Source organism: Gymnoscopelus microlampas, assembly GCF_963454915.1.
Source record: "Gymnoscopelus microlampas genome assembly, chromosome: 5".
Lineage (NCBI taxonomy): Eukaryota > Metazoa > Chordata > Actinopteri > Myctophiformes > Myctophidae > Gymnoscopelus > Gymnoscopelus microlampas.
This window is the reverse complement of record NC_139942.1, coordinates 9,972,258-10,000,059: the sequence shown is the minus strand read 5'-3', so window position 1 is coordinate 10,000,059 and position 27,802 is coordinate 9,972,258. Positions and strand designations below refer to the sequence as shown.

The following is a 27,802-nucleotide window of genomic DNA, read 5'->3' as shown; positions in this document are numbered from 1 at the left end:
CTATAAGATGAGCCGCCGTCTTTGTTGTAGTTTAAACATCGTTCCAAAAAAACAAAAAGCTTTTTTTTTTTTAAGGCGGTTAAGCTGACCAGGTCGTTTCAAGAGCAAGGAGGACATCTGGGTCTTCGACCTTTTTCCATTTCAAGGACCCCCTAGTTTGATATGCATTAGGCCAAGGACCCCCGTTTGATACCATTTTTAATCTCAAGAGACCTGAATCTACCCTGTAAAATCCTCAGTGTTTCTTTAACTCTGAGAGTGTACAAACGGAACCAAATGGACCCGGAAGGGTCCAATTGGTTCCGTTTGTACACTCTCAGAGTTACAGATCCATTAAAAAACGGTTCCATTTGGACCCGACGTTGATCTAGGCAAACTAACATACGATAAAGTAAAATATGTGTTCACTTTAGCTTTAAAGTGAGTGTAGTTTCATCACTAGTTTTAGTAGTGATGTCACTTCCTGGTTTGTTAGGAGTGGTGGGTTCAAACTCCACCAATCAAACGAACACACAGGTCCCCCACACACACCTGTCAAACATCTAGGAGTCCAGCTTGAATCAACACACTACTTGGGGCAAAACAGACATAACCACATGAACCTTAGCGTCACTATTCGGTGCGGGGGGAACATTTGGCGAAAATAGCCGATCTACAAGCTTACACTCGGCTATTTTTACCCAAGAGATTTGGCGTAGAGGGGGGAAAAAAAGGAGCAGACCTAGTGCAGAGCCCTGGGGTACTCCGGTCAATTAAGTATGTAGCGTTTTTAGTGGTTAAATAATTCTGTCACAGAATGGAAGAAGAGGAAGCTCTCTTGAAAGAGACCACTTGAATTCCCTTTTAGGATGTTATTATTAAAATTATTATAATTATTATTATTGGTGTAGTAGTTTGGAAGTTGATACATAGTATATTATTTATCTAGTATAGTATGATAGTACATCATGTATTGGCTGAGGGGTGTTAATATCAGGTGACAGATATACTGTAATCTTTGGTCATATTGTTGTTATTTTTTGGGGAACAATACATCCTCATTGCTCTTGAGAAAGACACGTGGAATCAAATAAATGAACCATCGATTAAATGTGATACATAATGCATGTCATTCTTCAAACCCCAATGAATTCAGATCCTACACACATTAATAGACGTCGACTCTGAGAAATGACGACGGGTTATGAGTTATGGTCGGATGCCAGGAAGCTCCTCCTCTCCGAGAGAAAGCAGAGAAGTGAATTGAACCCAAATGCTGACCGTTCAGGCTCTATTTAGAATCCGTCGCACCACGGGGTTGCTTACTGACAAGAAGTCCTTTTTTGTTGTTATTTGAATTAGATTATTTTTTACCCCTTTTTCTCCCAGTTTAGTCATTATACCAATGAATTCCTCCCCACACATTTCTATGTCGCCACTGCCGTTGTATCCTACCGGCTAACCTGCCAGTAAGGAGCCCCCACCGAAAGGACGTAGCGCCTCCGTCCTACTCCCCCCCGGTCAACATTCCCCACCGACAGGCTCCGCCCACAGCCGGTAGGAGTGGGCGGAGGAGTGTCTGTCTCTGCATGAATGACACCTACAACTTGATCGTGGGAGCCTGTTCCGAGTGGGGTTGTGGAGCTGGGAGGAATAAGAGTGTTCTTCCGCATGCGTTACGTCCTCCCGGTGAAACTCCTCACCGTCAGCGGGAGAGAAGCGACCTCAACGTTGCGCGTATCGGACGAGACGCGTGGTCGTCTGCGCTCAACCCACGAACGGCTAATTATAGTGAAATGGCGATACATATGTAAAGGGAATCGGGAATTGAAAGTACTAAATTGGGAGACAAAAATATGAAAAAAGGAAATAAAAGTCAGCAAGCGACACGGTCATACTGCGGAATATAAATGAAACACCGCTCTGACTGCTGCAGCTACAGGGGTGGGTTGGGTGGTTGGTTATGAAATTGACTAAAGCAATGTTTTGCAGCACAGTAGTGTTGGGTGTAGAGAGGGTGTAGAGGGGGTGGGGTTAAGGCTGCAGCATACTCCAACTGACGTCCCAACTTTGTTCAGCTAGGCTCAAAGGTGGGAGTGGTTTAGTTAGTTTTGTTTCCGCATTCTGCCCCGAAGCTCGTTTCTGCATCCTTTCTGCCCCAAAAAGCTTGATTCTACCAGCAGCGAACAATGGATCGTTTTGAAGAGATGTTGGCTGGGGGAGGTTAGGAGGTGCAAACGACTTTATAATCCCTCTCTGATCGACCATGAACACAACTAGATGGCAATGAATTCATGGAGAGAGAGAACACATACACACACTGTCCACCAGAACTCAAGAGAGGGAAGTATAAAATGGTTTCGTCTTTCCGAACTTTTGTTTGGCGTCGGAAAGCCCTCCCGAAAACCGGGGGGAAAAGGTTAGGCGTCGTTTGGAGTATGTAGCAGCCCTAAGCGTTCAATAACTTCTGCTGTGTTGCCGCTTTCAGAGTTAAGACTCGGAGTAGGATGGATCCTATCTACAGGAATGCTTTTCACACACCAAGACGCGTTCCCGGACCCTCCCAGTAGCCCCTCCTGCCTCCCAGTAAACCTCCCAGTAGCCCCTCCTGCCTCCCAGCAGCCCTCGGTGCGTTAGCGGCAGCGCCAAGCCGGCTGCGTTAGCGATGAGATCGACGGCCGTTGAGGAGAACCTTCTTCATTCATTCTACTCTTCATGCAGTAAAACAAACAACCAAAGAACCACGAGCTGATTGGATCCCGAACCGGAGCGGAGGCCAACAGCCTGGATCAGGAGTGGTCCATGGGCTCGGTGGCGGGGAGGCGGAGCTCCTCGTTATCCTGGCTCTCCATCTCCTCCTCGTCCTCCTTCGAGAGGCCGGCGGGCGCCGGCGCGGCGCCACCTTGTGCTTCGGGAGGGAGCGCCGACAGGTCCATGGAAGACACCGCCGGAGGCACCGATTGGCTGGGAGGCACAGACTCGGCGCCGGCCGCTTTATCCGCCCCGTCTGTCCGCTGCCTGTCAGCCGGGGGGCCCCGGGGGGCCTCTTTGGGCCCCTGGGAGCCTTGCTGCTGCTGCTGCCTCAGGTGTCGGTCCATGGAGGCCTGGATGTTGGAGACGTTCTCCAGCAGCCTGCGTCTCTGCTCCTCCACGTAGCCGGGGTCCAGCAGCGCCCCCCGGCTGTCGCGGGACGTGGCCACGCCCGGCGCCACGCGCACCAGCTCCCTGACCCCGCCCCCGCCCCCCAGCCCCGCCTCCTCGGGAATCTGCCACAGCTCCGCCCCCCGAGTCACGCTGTCGCTCAGGTCCACCCCGCTGCTGTGCTGCCGCGTGATGGGCCGGTGCTCCTGGGGGGAGGAGCCCCCCGTGCCGCCGCCGCCGCTCCCCAGCGAGTGACCTTTGCCCTGGAAGGCGGTGATGTTCTGGGCGTGCTCCTTCTTCCTGACCACGCCCCCGCTGCCCAGCCGCAGGACGCCGCCGCCTCCTCCGCCCGTGTGGGCGGGGCTTCCCTCGCGGCTCCGCCCGGAGGAGGCCGAGTCGGCCAGCGCCTCCTTCACCAGCTCCTCCACGTCCGGCCCGACGGGGAAGTGACCGACGGCGTCCACGCAGAGCTCCACCCGCTGCTCCGCCCCGTTGTAGACAAACGTCTTGCCACTGAGGTGAGGGAGGCTGCAGTGTTTACCATCCAACAGACCTACACACACACACACACACACACACACACACAGTGATTAATTATGAAAAGGACAGGTTTGTGTGTTAGCCACTTAAAGGAGCACACCATTTTCAACTTCTCACTATTGCACATTTTAACCCATTAAGACCTGAGGCTGATTCAAAACATTTTAACAGTTTTTTGAAAATAATGTAAACAATATTTTTTCACGTTTAAAAAAAAAATAGCAGATCTACAAGCTCATAGCGCGGCACTCGGTGCCGCGCTATGAGCTTGTATATCTGCTATTTTTGAATAGCCAAAGAGACCTGAAGTGACTAAATGGGTTAAGAAGGCACAATTTCTGTCAATTCACTCTGTGTCTCATTGGAGGGCTGTGTGGACAGTACAGAAACCTGCCTACCAGTGACATCGTCGATGGGGATTCCAAGCTAATAGAAACTACAGCCTCTCTCTTCCTGGAAAGTTAGCATGCTGAAATAGAAGCCGTTGTTCTTGCATTGATAAAAAAAAGAGAAATGACCAAACCTGCCTACCGATGATGTCACTGGCAGGCAAGTTCCTGAACTATCCACAGCCCTCCTCTGAGACACAGAGAGTAGACAGAAATGGTGCCATCTTATATGAGCATTAGTGAGGACCAATTATAAAGAGATATGGCTGAAAATGGGTGAAGTCCTTCAAATGTTTAATAAGTGTTGAGGAGGAAACATACCCATATCTTTCTTGACGATGTTGAAGAAGACGCCACCCTGCTGGAACAAGTGAGGCATTTTCTTGGCATACGACCACACGTCTTCACCTGCAAATAAAAATCACACAAGTCACCACTGCACCTCACCCCCTAGCACTCACCTCTTCAGACTCCACCTCACCCCCCTAGCACTCACCTCTTCTTGCATAGGCGGCGGGTAATGAAGGCTAGGGTAGGCTAAGCCTTCCCAAATGTTATCCTGATTCTTTTTTTAAATTGAGCAAATTATATATAATAAATGTGCGCAGCATTATTTAGGCTACTATATATTGTGTGTGCTGTCGCTGGTCAATATCTAACCCTAAAACCGAAATAAAGTAACCAAAAAGTAACTTTATCCGCGCTAAACCCGAAAAAAATCGCGCGCGCGCGGGAGGGGGACACATGCACGCGCGCCTTCCCAAATGTCGGGCTCACCCGCCGCCTATGTCTTCTTGAGTGTAAAATGAAACCAAATGGACCCGTAAGGGTTGGTTTAATTTTACACTCTCAAGAGTTAAAGTATTGTTTAACATCTGCATGACTTAATTCACGAGAAGTAACACAATTATAGAATGTAGAAGAATTGTTATTTTGATCAACGCTTGCCTGTTATCTCTCCTATGGTACCACATCAATACAGTATGGAATTGAGGACAAAATATTCCAAGTTTTGGGTCTGAGAGTCTAAATCTCATCAAATGGTGGTCCGTGGCCCAAATGCCGATTAAATAATGGACCTTGGTAGGAAAAAGGTTGAAAACCACTGCAGTTGATTGAGATACTTCTTGATTACAAATCTACAGAATGTTATTTAGATAGATGTTGTTTAGACAGATGCTAGGTTCATGGTTTACCTTGTATCCCTAAGCCATGTTTTCACTACAATGCCAGTATATTACCTAAAAACAATTAGCATAACTTGCTGGCATCGGTAGTTGCTTTGAGGCACTCTGGACTCTACTTATAAGACTCTTTACCGTGTTGTTTATTGACTAAAGTTCATGTTGACTCTGCTTACTCTGATCTTGCACTTTTAAGTGGCTCTGGATAAGAGTGTCTGATAAATGCCTGAATTGTATTTGTACAAGAGGAACTAGGGAGCAAACGTTTCTAGTTCAGAAAACTCTCACAGACACTCTTTCTCAAAAGTCTATTTTGTGTTCTTGAAGTTTTACTATGAGGCACTCTGTCGGTCAGTACAGTATGTCAGCCAAAAGTCCAAAATCCAAAAAGCACCAAAGGAGAGCTTATCACAAATGACAGGTGTGTGTGCGCACGCTACAGTATGTGTGTATGTGAGTTTGTTGTGTACAACAATATATGTTTGTGTGTTATATGTGCATGTGTGTGCGAGTGTGTGTTGTGCACAACAGTTTAAAGTCCACCTGAAATGTCACAATGGAACAGCCCCACCCACACACCCAGGCAATCCTGTTGTACAATTTTGTATTTAATCTAATCTACAGCCAACACACACCCACTTAAAACTGGCAACCACTTGCATCAGAATCCTAAAACTGGGGTTTGCAACTGGACAGTTCACACCTAGGCGCCGAGTTGCGACCAATTGTCATTTCCACAGCAGACTAGGTCCGTCCCTAAACTGGACAGTGACAGATGGTGACAGCAAGGAGCAGGGATAGCTTACCGTTTCCATAGTATGTCAACCGATTATATTCTATATTTTTATACTCTCGTATAAAAATATGAAATAGCTCTCCTTTCCTTTCCCCCCATTCGCTCGCTCTATTTTTCTCTCTCTTTCACCTCTCAAGTTGAATCACCTGCGACGCAATGAGCCGGCACGCGCCGATCAGCAACGGGGCGAATCAGACCGAAGCGACGTTTCTCTGCAAGGTTCCGCAACGGTTTTGTTGCATTGTTGTGGACTGGGCTTAACAACTAAGATATTTTGAAAATATCTTAGTTGTTAAGCCCAGTCCACAACAATGCAACACAAACATTATTTTCTTATCCCTGGCTAGCACCAAATCTTTTTTACTTTTTTCTAAAGCACAGGAGGGCAACATTTCTTTCCAGAGGGCCATACTGACTTTGATAAAGTGAGAGAAGGGCTGAAACTTGAAACTAAAGTATGTATGATTTTGATTAGGTCCCAAATGAAAAGATTACTTAGATAAAACAATCAACCTCAATGTATAATCAACTTTTAAATGAGCCTACTAATTTATATCTTGCCAGTTGTCTTATATGCACCACTTCATAGGACACTGATGAGACACCATTACATTATGTTACATATGGACTCAAGGCAGACTGTTTCACAACTATAAACATGTGATATTTACCATTTGAGTACAAACAGTTACCTGCATCAGTGGAATGCAGTTATGTGGGCTCTAGAGGCTGCTGTTAACGCAATACCTGCAGTTTGTTATTCAAGCCTGTCTACTGCTCCAGCCAATCCAAGCACAGCAGGAAGACCGTCTGGACATTTCGCCGACCAATCACATGCTGGGAAGCACAACCTGTCCTCACTGAGTTGACTGTGTTTCTTTGTTTTCTACACCTGTTTAAACCCTCATGTTATCCTGAATATCCTCATCTCTACATGTCACATATAACATGTTGGGGTCATTTTAATGTCTACTCAGGCTTTTGTGTGCACCCCAGGCAGTTTTGAAGTTGCTTGATTCAGTAGTTAAATATTTGATGTTCATTTTATCAGACACACCCTTCTCCGTATAGAAACCCATTGTAACTTCGAACTCCATTTTAACCATGTTAAATTAATTGAAAACACCCGTCCTTGGTTCTGGTGAGTGATATTGTCCTTCTAATGCATGAGGGGCCGTGTTTTTTCAATGACTCTTTTCATTTATTCATTTATTTTTCATTTTCCAACGGATATATAAAAAATAAAAAGCACAGCCCCTCACACATTAGAAGGACAATATCAGTCACCAGAACCGAGGACAGGTGTTTTCAATGAATCTAACATGGTTAAAATGGAGTTTAAAGTTACAATGGGTTTATATGGGGAGGGGGCCTGTCTGATAAAATGAATATGAAATATCTAAACACTGAAACAAAACGCAAAGCAGACCTTAAAATGACCCCAAACATGTGTTACATTATTTTAAACGTTTTGCCTATAATGACACACCCAAAATAGGGATTTGAATTGATTATTTTATTAAATTATCAATTATTTTTGAATAGTTTTATAAATAATAGATTAAATCAATTAGTTTGATTAACTGTTGCACTCCTGGTTACATACATGGGATGAAGCGAAAACAAATGTCACCCCTGAAAAGTGGAGCGGAGTGGAATGTAGTGGAGTGAAGGTCATAAGTATCCAAAAATACAAATACTAAAGTACAGATACATGTGCAGTACTCGAGTATGTACTTTGCTACTGTCCACCACCGTGACTCAGCATGTGACCGAGGCCACGCACGACACAGGAAACACCCTAGAACTTGTTAAGAAATGTTCAGACCCGAAATGTTCAGACCCATTGATGATGCTCTAAGGTTGTAGGGCAGGGGTCTTCAACAGGGGGTCCGGGACCCCTAGGGGGTCCTCAGAGTTACTACAGGGGGTCCGCCAAATCTTTGTGTGATATGATAATTTATTTTTACATTAACCACTTGAACTTCAGCATCCTTTTTCTGAGAACTTTAGCCAAAAATAGCAGATCTACAAACTCACAACGCCTCGCGCTGCGAGGCGTTGTGAGCTTGTAGATCGGCTATTTTTGGCAAAGAGTTGTAGGTGTGTACAGGGAAAAAAGAGCAGCAAAAGTTTATCTAAAACACAATTTTATACAATATAGAGGGGGTCCCTGCTTCATCTCTCTCTCAGCTAGGGGGTCCTTGGCCTGAAAACGTTGAAGACCCCTGTTGTAGGGACTACAAACAGCAAACAGTGAGTAAATGCATTGAGCAAATCAACAATTGGATGTGCCATAATGCTCTTCAATCAAATAAAGACAAAACCGAAGGAATTGTTTGTGGAGCCAAGGGCAGACAGATACAAAGTCAGCATCCAGCATCAATCAGTGACGTTAAAAACCAACGAGCCAAGCCAAAAACAGTCACATTAACTGAATCACAAAGTCAGCCTACTATCCTCCTCAAAAATATACTGTATCACGTAACCCCATTCAATTCAGGAACGCGTCTGTGTCATTTCTTTACATTTCTTTGACTATTCAGAAATAGCAGATCTACAAGCTCAGAGCGCGGCACCGAGTGCAGCGCTACGAGCTTGTAGATCTGCTATTTTTTTAAAAATCTTGGAAAATGTCTGCAAATCTTTGAATATTTGAATAACTCCAATCTGTGCTTCTGGGGGGTCCCTGGAACAACATATTTTGAGATGGGGGCTAAATACATGTCATTTTGGGGGTCCTTGACATGGAAAGGTTGGAGCACGACTGATGTAGCAACATACTATCTCAAAACATTTTGTTCCAGGGGACCCCCAGAAGCAAATATTTGCGTTACAAATGTTTTTTTCAAAAATAGCAGATCTGCAAGCTCATAGATCTGCTCGGTGCCGCGCTATGAGCTTGTATATCAGCTTTTGAATAGCCGAAGAAATCTAAAATTACAAAGATGCGTTCCCGGATTGAATGGGTTAACTGAATCACAAAGTCGGGTTAACTGAATCACAAAGTCAGCCTACTATCACCTAAAAAAAAATATCACGTCCTGTATTAAAGGACAGTATGTCTCAACAGGATTTAGAAAAACTTGTCCATGCATTAATCTTCAGTAGACTGGACTACTGTAACAGTGTCTTTACAGGTCTCCCTAAAAACTCTAGCAGACGACTGTAGTTGATTCATAACGATGCTGCTAGAGTCCTTACCAGTCCTATACCAACAAAGTGGAACATAATCGTCTGATTGATTTTTTTAGGGAGACCTGTAAACATATCACTCCAGTTCTTAAATCTTTACAATTGTTCCCTGTATGTTAAAAAAAAATCTATTTCCAATTTGGTTTATAAAGCATTGAATGGTTTAACATACTACAGTTGGTTTCTAAAGCATTGAATGGTTTAAAATACTACAGTTGGTTTATAAAGCATTGAATGGTTTAGGGCCAAAATACATTTGTCCTCATGTGTGTCGTGTCAGATCATGAACGATCCAGACCTCTCAGATCATCTGGGAGAGAGGTCTGCTTTATGTCCCCAGAATCAGAACTAAACATGGAGAAGCAGCGTTCACTTTTTATGCTCCACATGTCTGGAACAAGCTCCCAGAAAATTGCAGCTCTGCTGCAACTCTGTTCTTTTAAATCAAAGCTAAAAAACCTTTATGCCACTGCCCTTTTATTCAGATTGAGTATGAGCAAGGTTTTACAGCAAACGTATTTCAAACCTTTTGTTTTTTTTAAACCTTTTTTTGCCTATTCATGAATCGTGAAAATGTGTGCAAATCTTAGAATATAGTATATGTTTTTTAAAGTGAACATTTTTAACTCAAATCTTTTTTTTTACTACGTTGCTATAATATCAGTGGTTCTCAAACTTTTGTCAAGGACCACCCAAAATTATATGTATTTGGCCGAGGACCCCCATCTCAAAATATGTTGTTCCAGGGACCCCCAGAGGCAAAGATTTGAGTTACACATGTTCGCTTTAAAATATATATTCAGGATTCAAGATTTGCAAAAAATAAAAAAAATAGCCAAAGTAATCTAAAATGACACAGATGCGTTCCCGGGTTTGAATGGGTTAAATCACTTTAAAACAAGCCAGATATGGGCTGACCCAGTGTGTACAATTAAAGTTCAGTCCTCCTCACACAGCGGACCCGGGTTCAAATCCAACCTGAGGCTCTTGACTGCATGTTCTTCCTCATCTCTCCTGACATTTCCTCTCTCTCTCTCTCCACGATCTCCAACGATAGCTTGAAAATGGCCAAATACATCAACTTCATAATAAAAACAGATATTCGAGTACCGTTTGGCGACTGGCATGCTCTTGCATAACCAAGTCAAAACAGAGCATCAGGCCTCATTTAAACGTTTGCTTTTATGGAATATCCGAGAGCATTAGGATGAAATGGAAGATGCTTCTGAATGGAACATGTAGACCCATTCTAATACTCTTTAATCTTATATAAAAATGACAGCAATCAGATGGCAGGCGACTGACAACTTTAATCCATTGGAGGACATGCCATGCCACACTGTCATGGCCGAGGGTGGATGACAGACTGGCATAGAGCCTAGTTGTGTTTTTCAAAAAATAGCAGATCTACAGGCTTGTAGATCTGCTATTTTTGGGGAAAATCTTTTAGTATATATATGTTTTAAAGTGAACATTTTTAACTCCGATTTTAACTCCGATCGCTTCTGGGGGTCCCTGGAACAACATATTTTGAGATGGGGGTCGGCGGCCAAATACATATCATTTTTGGGGGTCGTTGACATGGAAAAGTTGGAGCACCACTGATATAGCAACATAGTATATACTGTTAGGATTTGGAAAACATTTTTAGATATGTATTTAGCTGCGGACCCCCCCCCATCTCAAAATATTTTGTTCCAAGGACCCCCCAGAAGCAAAGATTTGAGTTACACATGTTCGCTTTAAAGATATATATATATATTCAAAGATTTGCACAAATTTTCACGATTTTTCAAAAATAGCAGAAATACAAGCTCATAGCGCTATGAGCTTGTAGATCTGCTATTTTTGAATAGCCAAAGTATAAAATATAGATAAAGTAAGTGGTTACACAGATGCGTTCCCGGTTTGAATTTTTTGTTTTGGTTAAAACAAAACGTTTTTTTTTTGTTCTATATTGTGATAGTAATACAGTGTTTGTTCAGTAGCAGCCAGGGTCTCTCCACTCCTTAGTAAACAAACAAAATACATCTTCAGGGCGGGGTTGTCAATTTAAGCCAATCAGGAAAAAGAAACCCACAAGGATAAGTTATCAGCTTCACTTTTATACAGTTCAAATTTTGTCTGCTTATTTTTCTTTGTTTCGTCATCTCCAATTGGCTCTATTCACAGCAGCCCAATATCACTTCCTTCACAGGTGTTGCCAATGATACTAATGAAGGCTCTGTTCCATTTAGTGTAGCACAGTGGTCCCTCAGGCTCAGACATGACCCCCATAACTCTGAGTGTACAAATGGAACCAAATGGACCCTTAGTTACACACCCGTCAAGGGGCCATTTGGAACCCCCTCAGAGTGTTTCCAGTGAGCCAACATGCACAATATCAGCACCCAGACTCTGTTTACTTTGATCTGAATGGAACAGAGCCTGCATTAGTATCATTGACAACACTTGTGAAGTTCTCCACAATATGGCTGCTGTGCATAGAGCATATTCCACTTGTTTATGCTGTATGGCTTCTCTCTCTCTGAATGGGTGAAATTGGTATCCCGATGTATTTTCTGTGTGCTACAGAGCTGGAGACGGGGAGACCAGCACTGTTACTGAACAAACACTCTATAGCAGTGGTTCTCAACCAGTGGTCCGGGGACCACCAGTGGTCCTTGAGAGGGGTTCCGGGTGGTCCCCAGCTAAATGATGGAGAGTTGGTAACCAAATGGACCCTTATAGATCTTCTTTAACCCTTGAGAGCGTAAAATGAAACCTTTACGGGTCCATTTGGTTTCATTTGACGCTCTCTCAAACATCTGCATTACTTAATTAAAGAATTGTTATTTTGATCAACGCCTGTTATCTCTCCTATTGGTCTAAGATGCTCTCAAAATAATCTATTTTTTGTGGCCTTCGTCAGGTATCTGGTATACCTGACGAAGGCCACACAGGCCAAAACGTTGTTATTTATTGACCGCGGCTCGATTATGAAATTATTTTGGGAGCATCTAGAATTCTAGATGGTGTGCGGACCCTCTCCTTTTGTTCACGGTTTATCGCAGAGCTAATCGACGAACATATTTACATGCATATTTTAACAAATAAATATCACTTAAAAGCAAGGGTCTTCAACAGGGGGTCCGGGACCCCTAGGAGGTCCTCAGAGTTACTACAGGGGGTCCCCCAAATCTTTGTGTGATATAAAAAAATGTTTTCACATTAACCACTTGAACCCTAGTATCCCTTTTCTGAGGAGAACTTTGCCAAAAATAGCAGATCTACAAGCTCACAACGCCTCGCAGCGCGAGGCGTTGTGAGCTTGTAGATCTGCTATTTTTGGCAAAGAGTTATAGGTGTGTAGAGCGCAAAAGTTTATCTGAAACACAATTTTATACAATATAGAGGTCCCTGCTTCATCTCTCTCTCTCAGCTAGGGGGTCCTTGGCCTGAAAACGTTGAAGACCCATGACTTTAAAGCACCTGTACTCAAAACTAAAAACGGAGATGCATGGCCCTGGCACTAAATCATTTCAAACGGGGGGGCCCGCAGCTTAATATACATCAGTTTGGACTTTGGGGGGGTCCTTGTTGACGTGAAAATGACCTGAGAACAATTTTTCTACGGCACAGTACTCACAAGCAGTGAGAAACGGTCAGCTAGGTGCCTGGGAGACGGAGTGCAGGTCACATATAATGCACTTTAGTTCAATATTCGATATTTATTTGGCCACGGACCCCCATCTGAAAATGTTATGTGCCAGGGACCCCCAGAAGAGAAGACTAGAGAGGGGGGAAAAACACTTTCATGCTTTTTTTTTTGAATGCTCAAAAATAGCACATCTTCGAGCTTGTATATCTGCTATTTTTGAATAGCCAACGTATAAAATATGGATAAAGTGGTTAAAATTATTGTGGCGCTGTATTAACACATCTTGCTGGGTACCCCCTGGAACACCCTCAATGACCCCTGGGGGTCCCTGGACCCCACTTTGAGAACCAATGCATTAGGCCACTAACTTTGATTAAACATTCTATTTCTGGGACCCCAACTCTGCACTGTATAGAATCCTCAGTGTTTGCTTAACTATGGAAGGGTACAAATGGAACCCAATGCCCTTTGTTGGTACCTGGGCCCCCTTTTGGGGTTGTTGTTGCTATGTACAGTATATAGCAGCATACATTTTGAATAAATATTTGAGGTTTTCCAGAAAACTTAGGTCAGGCTTTAGAGGGCGTTTTTAGAATCGGCCTCAGGTCAATATGGGTTAGAATTGGAATCAATAAAATCCTAACAATAAACATCACCTAGACAGCGAGCAACATTTCACTAACTGCTTGGGAAGTGGTCACTGTCGGGTAGAAACCTTGTATCTCCAGATTGCAAAAGTAGCAAAAACAGCTGATCTACAAGCTCACACAACACGTTGTGACCTTGTAGATTGGCTATTTTTCCTAATTTGGATTTTTTTTGTGACAGTGAAGGTGTGTCTGTGGATTTGAGCTTGTGCCTCAATAATAACTAAATTGAATCCATTCTTTTTTCCCATTTCCTGAAAAGTAACCATTTTGTACATACAAGGTTGTATGCTTGAGTGTCATGAAGTTTAAGCTTAGCTTTTTTTTTAATTGCGTCTTATCAACTCACCCATCAAGGTTGCTAGGAGACATAGGGAGGACATCTCCAGGTCTATGCTGTCCTGTAGCTCTCTGCTGCTCAGCCGCCCGCCGCTCAGCCCCTCCCCCTCGACTTTCAGGAGGGCGGAGCCAGTCGTGCGAAGGGGCAGAGCCTCGGCCGGTGGGGCGGGGCTCTTCTCCTGCTGCGAGGAGGGGACGGCGGCGCCCTTCTCCTCGGGGCCCCTCAGTATCTCCACGGTGACCCTGTCGCCGTGCTGCAGCGCCACCACAGGCTCGTTCTCCTCGCCACGGGGCGGCGCCACGAGCTCCTTGGGCGGGAAGCCGTGGCGGATGCACTGGCGCGCCGCCGGCACCGAGAACTGCGCCCACACGCTGCGCTGCAGCTCCGAGAAGGTGGTGCGAGCCGACAGCGTCAGCGTGGCCTGCCGCCCGTCGCTGGTGGTGACGCGGATCTTCTTCTCCTTGTTGGGCGACGGTGACAAAGATGAGTATTTAGTGGGCGTGGCCGGAGCGGAGGAGGAAGAGGACGTTGTTTCTGGAGACCCTCCACCTCCACCTCCGGGGGACGCCGGGCGGCCGTGGTTCTTGTTTTCGTCCTGCTTGAGGCGGTCGGTGCGTCGTTTCTGGCTGAGCAGCGCCTGCTCGCTGATGCTCTGCTGGAGGCTGCGCTCGGCGCGGCTCATCGTCAGCTCCTCCTTGTGGATGGTCTTGGACTTGGGACCCGTCAGGATGATCTTGGTGGGCGGCGGCTGACTGTCGCTCGAAGCCTGCTGCTGCGGCGGGGTCTCTGCGGCCCCCGCGGCGACGACGTCGGTGAGGCGCTGCGCGTGCGCGCCGTCGATGCTCACCGGGTTGTACTCGTCCGGGTTCTTCTTGGCCGTGTGGCGCAGGATGGTGTTCACCACCTTCTGCACCAGGAGCTCGCTGCCGAACTCCCCCGGGAAGTGCTTGGTGACCAGCTTCATGGCCACGTCGTACACGTTGCTGTTCAGCGACACGTCCGCCTCGTACTGGAACCAGTACACCGTCTCCCGCACCACCCGCCCGCCCCACTCCAGGGTGATGGGGAAGGCCTCGGGCAGGTTGTCGTACTCCTTCGCCTCCCAGTAGTGTTTGAAGCCGCAGCCGCACTTGCCGCCCAGCGAGCGCGCGTTGGTGCGGTCGCCGTCCAGGTACGCCACCGAGCCGTCGCCGCGGACGTGCCGGACGGAGGTGCCGTGGCACCAGTGGCACGTGGTCAGCGAGCTCAGCTTGTAGTCGGGCAGCAGGGCGTCCCGCTGCGGGTCGTAGGAGCACACCACGTTGTTCAGCGGGAAGCTGTAGTTCTTGTCGGGCCTCAGCTGGCCGTGCGTGGACTTGGCCAGGTTGTAGAGCTTCCCGCCGGGCGCCAGCCACTCGGGCGGCACGTGGAGCTCCGACAGCGCCCCGCAGATCAGGCAGCGGTGGAGCCGGTTCTCCAACACCGACCGCCGCGCCGCCTCCGTCACCTCCTCCGGCTGGACGCCGATCACCCCTGTGCGGCGGTACACGTACTGGTGCACGTCGGCCACCAGGGAGGGGTGGATGCCGTGCTTCTCCATGAACACCTCCTCCATGGCGTTGACCAGGCGCATCAGGTATTTGTCCTGGAGGCTGCGGTCTCCGCCGATCAAACAGCTGCCGTCCTGCTCCAGCCGGATGTACTTCCTGATCAGCTCCTGGGGGACGCCCCAGGCTTTGGGCAGCATCTGGGCGGGCAGCGTGGGCAGGACGGTGTTCTTGATGCCTACCAGAGGGATGTAGTGGTTGCGCCCCGAGCTGCTCCACGCGATGCAGATGGGCTTGTTGAACTTGCCGTCTTTCCCCTTGCAGCTGTCCTCGTGCACCAGCCCCGGCAGGAAGGTGGCGCTGTAATCCCCGGAGCTACGCATCCCGCTGAGGGAGTCCAGCAGAATTATGGGCCGGTGGAGGACGTTGGCCAGGCCAAAGATGTGGATGTTTCTCAGTCCCAGAGGAACTCCCTCTGGGGGGATGAAGAGCGGGTCACACTCGTTGATGATGTCCTCCCACTCGGCCGCGTCGATGAAATCCTGGAACAGAGCCTTGTAGCGGTCCAGGTTCTGCTTGAAGTTGTGTTTGAGGTTCTCTCTGAGGGCGTGCCAGAACAGCTCTCTGCCCACCAGAGCCCGGGACACGGCGTGGACCAGACAGTGGCCGTCTCCGTCCACATGGACCGGGATGAGGCACTCCTTGTTGACGTTGGCTTTCTTGATCTCCTCCAGGGTGTCGTGGAGGTAGATGAGGGAGCCCGAGCGGTCCTTGCCGTAACCCACGGTGGACACATGGTCCGGTTCAATGAGAAAGGCCCGGTCCCCTAGGAGAGAGCAGTCGAACATCTCGCCCTGATTCATGTCCCTCAGCAGCTTGGCCTTGCCGCTCTGCTTGTCCATGCCATAGCGGGTCAGGATCGGAGACAGGAGCTTGCAGTGGTAGTTGGACAGACCCATCACCTTCACCAGCTCCGTGCCTTTCTTGGGGGCCCCCGTGACCCCCAGCAGGGCGTTCCTGAGCAGGTTGTGGAGCACCACGTCGGGATCGGTCACCTCCTCCACGTTCTGCAGGTTCCGCTGCTCGTGGCGCTGGCCGCACTCGGTGCACTCGATGCTCACGGAGCCGTAGGCGGGGAAGAAGAGCCGGGCTTGGCATTTGGGGTCCGGGCAGGTACCGGACAGGATCCGCTTGTCCTTCTTCTTGGAGCTTTGCAGCAGAGACATGTTTTTTGAATGTTTTGTGGCTTTAAATGGATATGTAGAGGTATATTTAAAGCCACAAACGGTCTAAAGAGCTTACAGAGCCATGGTAGTGCGGCCCGGTTCGGACTGACCCACCTATAACGACTGTTTATTTGTTATTTAGGAACACCAGAACAACACGGAAGCGGGTTGCCGTTTTTCTCTTCTCTCTATCGACGCTGTTATGTTGCGGGACGTAAATCCCACGTCGCCGCGGTGGCTTCTGGTACTTGTAGTGTTTTGTGTCCCTCGTCAGTGTTGCCAGGTTTTGTAAAAGAATAAGCAACCAGGTCTAGGAAAACAAGCCCAAAAAGAAGCCACATGCGACGCGTTGTAAGCTTGTAGATTGGCTATTTTCAAACCAAATGTAGAAAAAAGTGAACAATTTGGAATATTTTTAAAATATAATTCAACAAAATTCTTGTATGTGGGTGGGTTCCTGGCACAAAATATTTTTAGATGGGGGGTCCGTGGACAAATACATATTAATTTAGGGGTACTGACATGAAGATGTTTAATAACTACTGGTTTAAACAACATTAGGAAACAAGCCCAAATAAGCAACTACACTGTAGAAAGAAGCCCAAGAAAACGCAACCCGCAACTAACCAATATTTACAAGCAACTTCACAGGAAAAGAACCCCAAAGTCGCTTATAATAAGCCGACATGGCAACACTGATCGACACTGTTTTGTTGTGGGACGTAAATCCCACGTCGCCGCGGTGGCTTCTGGTATTTGTAGTGTTATGTATCCCCGTTAGTTCTAACATGCCGATTTCTAAATGTTCCTCGGTCTCAAAACGTGCCGAGTTTGCAGAAGCTAGTCAATTGTTTTTAATCACACCGATAGAGTTAAATTGATTCAACGTCACTAATGATTTGATGGTTAAAACCGAGCGATGTTTTCGTCGATTTGAGACTCAGTTACCCAAAATGCAACTCGTTGCAATGTGGTACGTTTGGTTTGAGCAGGAAGTCTGATGATCGCCGTTGATCGATCATTAATCGGTTTATTTTCTAGAATGTATCATTATAATCGAGGGTGTACGTTTATTTTGTGATCAATAATTGTTTTTTATCAAAAACTAATTGAAATTGGCTCAATGACCAATGGTTTTTGTGTAACTAAAAGGGAAAACTAAGTTTGTTTATGTATTATTATTATTATTATTTATTATTGTTATTGTTTTTGTTATTGTATTAATACAATAATTAGTTATACTTTAGTTATTATTATATAAATATAAGGAATGGCAAGTATTTATTATTTTATTTATTTATGAAATGGTAAACTGCTCCTCTTCTTTAGGCTACTCTGTGCTCAGCTGGTGTGTGTGTGTGTGTGTGTGTGTGTGTGTGTGTGTGCGCCCAAGTAGCCGTTAGCTTCTCTGCGCGCCGCGTGCGTGACGTCATCAGTGATGTCATCAGAATGATGTCAATGCATGTTTCCCAAACATGGAGTTCCTCACATGACTCCATACTGGCCTCCACCAGATAATAATATTAGATACCCTTTTTGTCCTTGGTTTTCAGCTATTCTGATTACTTCTGATGCAGTATTGGTCTTATTTAATACCGGGTATACTGCATACACTTATACTGTATGTAGCCTACTGTTTGTTGGTTTGTTTACTGTTCAGTGAGAAAACGTTGTCAAATCATCTGGGGACCCAGCATAAGAGATGAAGTGTGAGACATAGGCCTACAGAGAACAATAAAGTTGTCCCTGGTGAAGTCAGCTTATGATAAAAGCAGAGCAACAACTTTTAATACTATTTCCCTGGCTATCTATCGATAGCAAGCTACAGTAGCACCAGTGGTGGACAAAGTACTCACATTTTATACTTAAGTAAAAGTATAAATACTGCAATATAGAATTCCGGAATTCAAAATGTACTTGGGAAGTACAAAAGTTCCATTTCACAAGTTTTCAAATGTATAAAATATATTGAAAATATTTTGAAAATAGCAGATCTGTGAGCTTTTTCTCATATGGCCAAAGTGTATAAAGGGCTGAAGTGGGTAATGTATGTTTTGTAATAATAATCAAAATCTACAAAGTAACCGGTAACTAAAGTTTCCAAATAATTGCAGTGGAGTAAAAGTACAATATTTGTCTCTGGAATAGAAATAAAAATACAGAAAATTGGAAATACTCCAGTAAAGTGTGTAAATTTACTTTTTACACCATTGTGTAGCACTGCCTGCTGAGCAATCTGGTAGATATTAATATCATAGTGTTGATACAGTACAAACCCTATAATTAGCCTCAATTGAAAACTGATGTTTCAACACAAGTTTGTATTTATTTAAATCACAATATCTGGATTGTTTGAATGGTACGACTTGCTTGACACGCACGCACACACGTACACACGTACACACGCACACAAACACTTGCACACAAACATTCACACACACACACACACACACACACACACACACACACACACACACACACACACACACACACACACACACACACACACACACACACATGCGCACACACACACACACGCACACACACGCGCACACACACACGCACACACACACGCACACACACACACACACACACACACACACACACACACACACACACACACACACACACACACACACACACACACACACACACACACACACAGGCTCAAGGTTAACTATACCACATTGTAATGAGGTGACTTTATGTGTCCAATGATTGTGCGTGTCTGATGTTGTGACATTGTGTGTGTTTTGTGTTTGTGTTTAACATACTGTACATCCATAGGCCTGTATATATTTCTTCCACTTAGCGTACATTTACAGTAGTTATTGGCCTCCTGCTGCGTAGAGTCAATGTTGCTAAATGGCCTTTTATTCACTGGCTTATGTTATTGTTTTGCCTTTTTTATAAACAATTTACAATTTTGGCATTTAGCAGACGCTCTTAACCAGAGTGACTTGGTAAACACATACAAATACAGAGAGACTATAATAGTCCCTCAGTAAACCCAGATCACATAGTAAACCAAGAACCCATACCATCAGTCTAAACTAAGTTAAACAATATACTATAAAACTAATAATCTGTACATTGAAACTAGGATACCAGGTAGGTAACAAGGAACCTAGGATCTGCACGTCTAAATAGCCTGTTATCAACATTTTAAACAATTTAAAAATGTATTATATTTTTTCATTTATTCACTGCCTTAATGTTGTTTTAGCCTTTTATTCAACTGCTTGATGTCATTTTGTGCCTTTTTTACACACCCTGGACATGACACTAGTATGTCACATGATGTACAAGTAAACCCCCTGGACATGACGCTGTCACCAGTGTTGCCAGATTCTATGAGAGAAACAAGCAACCAGGTCTAGGAAAACCAGCCCAAAAGAAGCGACTATGGGCCACACGAGCACTTGAACTTATACATCAGCTATTTGAAAATAGCCGATCTACAAGCTCACAACGCGTCGCATCGCGACGCGTTGTCACAGGGACTTAACCCCATGCAACCCTTGATGCTGAATGCCAAGCAGGGAGGCATTGGGTCCCATTTTTATAGTTTTTTTTGTATGTATGACAAATGCATACAATAATATATGTAGTACAGGAAATCCCCACCTGTTCCATTTATGGAGTCGCTCACTGAGCGCATAAACACTTTTTACTTCCGTGTTTGTTTTGATGACGATGAAGGGCCCCACCACCACATGCGCAGTAGTGTCTACCTCCGTGGGCAATAGGCTCTATGCACAGCAGCCATATTATCACTTCCTTCACAGGTGTTACCAGTGATACTAATGAAGGCTCTGTTCCATTTAGTGTAGCACAGTTGTTCTCAGATTTTTGAATTTCAGATTTCCACGACCCCCATAACTCTGAGAGTGTACAAGTGGAACCAAATGGACCCGTGCATAGGGCCTATCCCGAGAGTCGAGCCAACTGCTCGGAACCGCTTTCGCTCGTTCATGTAATGGGCCCCAGCTGTGGTAAGGTGCACTACCATAGTCGGGAAGCGCTTCAATCTTCAGCAACAGAATAAAACAAGATGGGGTCTAATAATGGTGCGTCTCCCCCATAGAGTTAAAAATAATAGAGAGGGCACTGGAAATCCCCGCCCATCCACTTGCATTGAGTTGCTCACCCAGAGCTAAATCACCCCTTCTTCCGGGTTGGGAAATGTGACGGGCGGGGCATATTTGGGACTTCTGTGACACGCTTCGCGTCACGTTTTGCATCACCTCCATTCGCGTCATGTTTTGCATCACCTCCATGTGCAACCCTGTGCTCAAGCTCGTGAGTCGAGCCCATTGGTCGAAACCGTTTTCGCTCGTTCGTGACGGCGGCCCAGGCCGTTTTAAGGCCCAGGCCGTTTTAAGCTGCAGTAGCTATCTGGAACCTCTGGGTTCTGGGGGCTTGGTCTCCCCTGGATATTGTTGGTTGTTGTTGGCGGTCCTTCCCCAATTATGGAGGGGGGGCAGCAAGTTGGATCTGAGATCTGAGACCCCTCACAAAAATTCACACCAAAAAAAAAGAAAAAAAAGTACCTAGGGGATTTACTTTCTTGGCCTTTATTGAGAGCATACACAAGAAACCCGACGCTAATCAGTCCGGTGGTTTGCGATCAGCCAGCTGCGTTCAGCTATGTTCACATACAGACAAAGCACCCCTCTCCTACACAGCTCCCGGGAAAACACAGTGACATGTATAAAATATAAAGTGCAGTGAGAAAAAAATGAAACCATTAAGGGACTCAATAACATTTCACTTAGACTGAGGCCTTATGATTCAACATGTAGATCTCCCGCTTTGCGGCCTGAAATGGGAGCGCTGATCAGAGTACTACGTCTGTACGTCATCACGGAACCTACCTGTATGGCAAAGCACTCAATAAAATCAATGATTCCAATAGATCCCAAGTCGACTGGACATCGGTCGTCACCTGCTGCTGGGGATACAAGGCGTGGCGCTGCGTGTGCGCTCCATCGACGGGGTTATACTCGTCCAGGTCCTTCTTGGTTGTGGTCCTAAGGAGGATATTGTTCACCACCCTCTGCACCAGGGTCTCGCTCCCAAATTCCCCCGGGAAGTGTTTGGTGACCAGCGCCATGGCCACGTCGTACACGTTGCTGTTCAGCGACACGTCCGCCTCGTACTGGAACCAGTAAAACGTCTCCTGCACCTCCCGCCCGCCCCACTCCAGGTTGATGGCGTAGGCCTCGGGCAGGTTGTCGTACTCCTTCCCCTCCCAGTAGTGTTTGAAACCGCAGCCGCACTTCCCACCCTGCGTGCGCGTGATGGTTACATCCTTGTTCAAGTACGCCAACGAGCCGTCCCTCCGGACTTGCCGGAGGGACGACATTTTGTGGCACCCGGGGCACTGGACCTTCGCGGTAAGCGTGTCCAGGAGCAGGACATCTCTCTGCGGGTCGTACAAACACACAACCTGGTCGCCGACCAAGTATTTCTTGCCTGGTTTCAGACAGCCATAGTTTGACCTGGCCTGGTTGTAGAGCTTGCCACCGGATGCAAACATCTCTGAATAGAATTGATGGAACGCCTGGCATGTAATGCAACGGTAGAGCCGGTGTTCCAACACCTCCCTCTGCACTTTTGCCGTCATCTCCTCCGGTTTGAGCCCGATCAGCCCCGTATGCTTGATCTCGAACTGGTGGTGATATTCGGCCACCAGGGAAGGATGGATGCCACCATGCTCATCCATGAACACCTCGTCCATGGCGTTGCTCAGGCGCATCAGGTAATTGTCCTGGAGGCTGCGGTCTCCGCCGATCACACAGCTGTCGTTCTGCTCCAGCCTTATGTACTTCCGGATCAGCTCCTGGGGGACGCCCCAGGCTTTGGGCAGCAGCTGGGCAGGCAGCGTAGGCAGGACGGTGTTCTTGATGCCCACCAGAGGGATGAAGTGATTGCGTCCCGAGCTGCTCCATGCGATGCAGATGGGCTTGTTGAACTTTCCGTCTTTCCCTTTGCAGCTGTCCTCTTCCAGAAGCCCCGGCAGGAAGGTGGCGGAATAGTCCCCGGAGTTCTTCATCCCGCTGAGGGAGTCCAGCAGAATTATGGGCCGGTGGAGGACGTTGGCCAGGCCAAAGATGTGGATGTTTCTCAATCCGAGAGGCATTCCGTCAGGGGGGGTGAAATTTGGGTCACACTCGTTGATGATGTCCTCCCACTCGGCCGCGTCGATGAAATCCTGGAACAGAGCCTTGTAGCGGTTCAGGTTCTGCTTGAAGTTGTGTTTGAGGTTCTCTCTGAGGGGGTGCCAGAACAGCTCTCTGCCCACCAGAGCCCGGGACACGGCGTGGACCAGACAGTGGCCGTCTCCGTCCACATGGACCGGGATGAGGCACTCCGTGTTGCTATTGGCTTTCTTGATCTCCTCCAGGGTGTCGTGGAGGTAGCTGAGGGAGCCAGAGCGGTCCTTGCCGTAACCCACGGTGGACACATGGTCCGGTTCAATGAGAAAGGCCCGGTCTCCTAGAACAGAGCAGTCGAACATCTCACCTTGATTCATGTCCCTCAGCAGCTTGGCCTTGCCGCTCTGCTTGTCCATGCCATAGCGGGTCAGGACCGGAGATAGGAGCTTACAGTGGTAGTTGGACAGACCCATCACCTTCACCAGCTCCACCAGCTCTTTCATTTTCTTCGGGGCCGCCATAGTGACCAGTTGCGGTAGTATTAATGCATTTACAAGGTCCAGGTCCATTAGAGTAGATTCTGTTGGATTGCATTCAAGCCAACCAGGACGTCCAATATGTCACAGAACCGATCATTTATCAGTTTATTATTTTGTATACTTGAGCGTGTACGTTATTATTATTCTATAATAACAAATAACTACGTGGTTAATGTATACCGGGAATTTGTAAAAAAAACGACTTAAATCTGGTTAACTGGGAACTTAACTAGTGATGTCTGAATTTATAAATCCAGGAATGGTTAGTGTTTAGTTTATATTATTATAAAGTGTGCAAAATCTTCGTCCCCTTAATGAGTTTGAGTAAAGCCCCTCTCACTCCTCACATCTTTTTAAGCCGAAGCTGAGTCTCGATTCATGCATCATCAAAGGATGCCATCAGTGTGATGTCATCAGTGTGATGTCATCAGTGTGATGTCAATTGGCTCTATGCACAGCAGCCATATTGGAAAGAAATTGGGCCTCTTCTTACTTCCTTCACAGGTGTTACCAATGATACAAATGAAGGCTCTGTTCCATTCTGGTCAAACAGAGTCAGGGTGCTGATAGTGTGCATGTTGACTCACTGGAAACACTCTGCAAAGCAAAGCAAAGCAAAGTTTGTTGTTTACCCAGGGTGTCGGACTAAGTACGAAACTTGTTTCCAGCCGGACCCTGCATGGAAGCCTTGCTCAAGGGCTATTCAGTGGTGATTCATGATCGATGTGATGAATTGGGGAATCGAACTAGGGACCTTCCGGTATCAAGGCCGCCCCTCTAACCACTAGGCCACCGCTGCTACACCAGTGGGTCTCAAATTGTGGTCCAGGGACCCTCATGGTTCCTTGAGGGGGTCCCAAATGGCCCTTTACGGGTGTGTAACTCTGAAAGTGTACAAAAACCATTTGTACACTCTCAGAGTTATGGGAGTCCACTGTGCTACACTAAATGGAACAGAGCCTTTTCCAATCTGGCTGCTTTGCATAGAGCCTATCTCACTCATCATAGTAAAACCATTTACATTCAGATTGAAGTAATCTATAGGGTCTACGCGTTTTAGGAATCTGTTGAGTGACACGAAACCAGAGTTTTGACACAGGATGACTGGCTTCATGAAAGTGTCTAGCGACACTTTACATCATTTTCTCCGTATTGCACTTCTGTGTTCTATGATGCCCGTCTTAAAGGGCCTGTTAGGGTCCATTTGGTTCCATTTGTACACTCTCAGAGTTACAGACACATAGGGGTCAATTTGGTTGCTAACTATTAATTTGGCTGGGGACCCCCTGGAACCCCCTCAAGGACCACTGGTTGAAAACCCCTGCTCTAGAAAACATAATAATAGCCTACGGATGTCAGCAGGACACCAGGACTAGGAATCAGTTATCTGTTAAAAAAAAAAATCATTATTCATGCGTCTGTGCTACCACCTATTCTCCCCTCAGTAATGAGATTCAGGACATTGTTAGAAAACACTGGGACATTCTATCTTTACGTTCTGTTTGCAAGAACTTGTTCTCTGGTCCTCCTCTTTTCTCTCATTATAGAGCCAAGAATGTTGGATATTTTCTTGCACGTGCAGAGTGACAGACACATCCACCCAGCCTGTTTCTGTGTTTGACAGACAGACAGACAGACAGACAGACAGACAGACAGACAGACAGACAGACAGACAGACAGACGGTCCGTGTACGTTCTGGCAGTTCCACTTCTCTCCTCAGCGTTTCTGGGGTGTTTGGACGCGATGAAGACTATACACACCGGGGCGATTTTTTCGTGCGAATAATGCGTTTTTTTTTAAAAAAAACCTTATAAAGTCAATGGCTCCGTACACGGTACATGGAGCGAAAAAGCGAAGCGAAAAAGCGTCTTTTAATTATTCGGAACGAGTCCGAATTTTGCGTATATTCGCTATTTTCGCCGGTGTGTAAGGACCTGTTCGGGTCCATTTGGTTCCATTTGTACACTCTCAGAGTTAAATGAACACCGATGATGGTGATACAGTGTAGATTGGGACCCCCCCCAAGAAATCTAAATGGTTGAGTCCCTGGCATATTTTTTTCAAATGGGGGTCCCTGGGCTAATATGTGTCAATTTGGGGGTCCTTGATGCGAAAAAGGTTGAAAACCACTGTTCTAGAGCCAACTATAGCATCGTCCCTCTCTTCAAAGTTTGCATACATTTCCAGAGCATAGCTTGTCCAAAGACCATAGGTGGTGTGTTCATTTTGTTGACTAAGACTAAGACTATAAAAAGACTAAGATTTTGATATTTAGTCAACTAAGACAAGGCTAAACAATGTCAGATGACTAAAATAGTACTAAAAACTAAATGGTGTGTTATTCAAAACACTAACTTGTACTTGAGGACAGTACTTAAGTAAATGTACTTAGTTATACTTTCCACCACTGACTAAATTAAATCATTTTTGTATTTACTCTTTTTTTTGTTTGATCCATATTCTGGATCAGAAGGTGGCGGTAATGCACCAAAAAAGCTGGATGCCAACCGCCGTAAAACAAAACGAAGAAGAGGAAGCAGATCCTAAAATGAACACACGAAGAAGAGTAAGAAGAACCCAAACAACACCACAGTGGAACAGTTGTTAGCTAAACATGCTAAATACAAGCTAAACACACATAGAAAACATAGAAATATAGTAAATAATACACCAAATAGTGTTCCATGTCCTCCAGAGCATCATTATAGCTGCTGTTTGAAGCTACAGCGGGCTAACGGTAAGTTAAGACACTGTGCTAATGAATGGATGCTAACATGATGCTAACTGTACACAGCAGAGCTAATCAGTGGTGTAAAGTAACAGTACATTTACTCAAGTACTGTAATTAAGTACACTTTTGAGGTTTTTGTTTTTTTTTACTTTACGGGAGTATTTCCAGTTTTCAGTACTTTTACTTCTACTCCACTACATACTTTTACTTCACTACAATTTGAAAACTTATATAGTTTATATTATAAATAGGGGTTTGATGCCAAATCGGCGAAATGTCCCTTTAAAGTAGGTCCTAATAGACTGCTGTTGTTACATGCTTATACATTGGACCTGTATTTCAGAATCCAGAGATTCTGATGAGTCAATGTTGTGACATACTATTATTTATTCAAATAGGATATTTGAACGAGTAGGGCTAGGCTATAAATAAGTATGGAATTGTCACTGAAATCTGTAGGGTTTAACAGCTTTTATTTAATATCAAAACGACAAAATGTGTATGCGGATTCAAACACTGCCTTTACTACAGCAAACAACCTTTATAATTGTTTTAGTTTTATCAAGAGAGTGTCGATCAGAAGTGTGTTGTGTTGCAGATGGATGAAGATCTAGAATGTGATCATAGATGTGACAGTGTTGTGTTGTGTTGCAGATGGATGAAGATCTAGAGCAGTTCATCAGAGATCAGAAGGTGAAGTTGGCTCAGGAGAGATGCAGCATGCAACAGCAAGACCCTCCGTACATGGAGATGAGGGTACTGACTTCACCTCCTTCTCACCTTAAATAACTGATTTTATACCTTTTTTGGGGCGGTGTAACCGCCCCCTATAAGTGAGGTTTGGACACTGTCCAAACCTGCACCGTGATTGGCCAATAGTCTACAACGCAGTCTACAACGCTAACCCTTTGCAGTCAATGCAAATCTATACTTTTGCAAAGTCAGCCAATCACATTACAGCTAGTGTCATCACCACTAGCTGTAATGTGATTGGCTGACTTTGCAAATTCAGGACTGTGATTGGCTAGCGAAACACATGACACATGTGCAGCCCTATGAATAGCAGTATGGACTTAAAAAAAAAAAAAAAGTGAGTCATGTTGTGATGACCACACACCGCCCACTTCACACTGGGTGTGATTTTTTTGGGGCGGTGTAGCCGCCCCCTATAAGTGAGTTTTGGACACCGACCAAAACATTTGTGTACCCCCTAACCCTTCCATTGTTAATGCAAATCAATACTTTTTTCATATCAGCCAATCACATTACAGCTAGTGTCATCACCACTAACTGTAATGTGATTGGCTGACTTTGCAAATTCAGGACTGTGATTGGCTAGCGAAACACATGACACATGTGCAGCCCTATGAATAGCAGTATGGACTTTAAAAAAAGTAATATGTCCTTTTTTTTTAAAGTGAGTCATGTTGTGATGACCACACACCGGCCACTTCACACTGGGTGTGATTTTTTTTTATTATCTCAATGCCATCCTAAAACGTTTATGTTCTCATAAGTATAGTTATACAAACGTGTGTGTGTGTGTGTGTGTGTGTGTGAGACAGAGAGGTCATGACCCCACCATGAAGGAGAACATTCCTCCTCCAGCACAGCAAAAAGGTAACAAACACTGTTTGATATGCTGTTAATATTGTTATGATTTTGTTCATTTTAGCATTCTCTGTTTTATGTATTTGTACTGAAGTTGTTAAATGTTGTCTCCTCAGACGTTGTAGCAGCACAGTAATAGTATAGTTAATAAGAAAA

At 45.7% G+C, this 27,802-nt stretch overlaps 3 protein-coding genes across 8 annotated transcripts in view; 1 reads left to right on the top strand and 2 right to left on the bottom strand.

Moving 5' to 3' along the window:
• Positions 1-331: 331 nt before the first annotated feature.
• On the bottom strand, positions 332-16,789 carry LOC311045319 (deubiquitinating protein VCPIP1-like). Of its 2 annotated transcripts, XR_014600758.1 has the most exons (4): positions 13,861-16,789; positions 4,371-4,457; positions 498-3,673; positions 343-438 (listed from the first exon to the last, which is right to left on the bottom strand). XR_014600758.1 is itself a non-coding variant. In XM_084057154.1 (3 exons), the coding sequence occupies exons 1-3, from the start codon at positions 16,601-16,603 to the stop codon at positions 2,769-2,771; spliced, it is 3,735 nt and encodes a 1,244-aa protein (XP_083913280.1). In that variant the 5' UTR covers positions 16,604-16,789; the 3' UTR covers positions 332-2,768. The 2 variants fall into 2 exon arrangements, 1 of the variants encoding a protein (XP_083913280.1); XM_084057154.1 differs by having other exon boundaries at positions 332-3,673.
• Positions 16,790-21,476: 4,687 nt separating this feature from the next.
• Positions 21,477-23,285, bottom strand: LOC311044892 (deubiquitinating protein VCPIP1-like; the record flags this gene model as incomplete). Its single annotated transcript, XM_084056702.1, has 1 exon — positions 21,477-23,285. One exon carries the CDS (start codon positions 23,283-23,285, stop codon positions 21,477-21,479), a length of 1,809 nt encoding a protein of 602 aa, XP_083912828.1.
• Positions 23,286-25,881: 2,596 nt separating this feature from the next.
• LOC311046126 (centrosome and spindle pole-associated protein 1-like) overlaps positions 25,882-27,802 on the top strand; it is a 35,174-nt gene continuing 33,253 nt past the window's right edge. For 2 of the 5 annotated variants that reach the window (XR_014600838.1, XR_014600839.1), the window contains exons 1-3: positions 25,882-26,041; positions 26,690-26,791; positions 27,601-27,655. Coding sequence is in view for 3 of the 5 variants with exons in the window: in XM_084058271.1 (XP_083914397.1) it covers positions 26,690-26,791; positions 27,601-27,655 (157 nt within the window). In the remaining 2 variants the exon portion in view is untranslated. Of the gene's footprint in view, positions 26,042-26,362; positions 26,447-26,633; positions 26,792-27,600; positions 27,656-27,802 lie in introns of those variants that run through there. The other 3 variants (XM_084058271.1, XM_084058272.1, XM_084058273.1) reach the window with 3 other exon arrangements.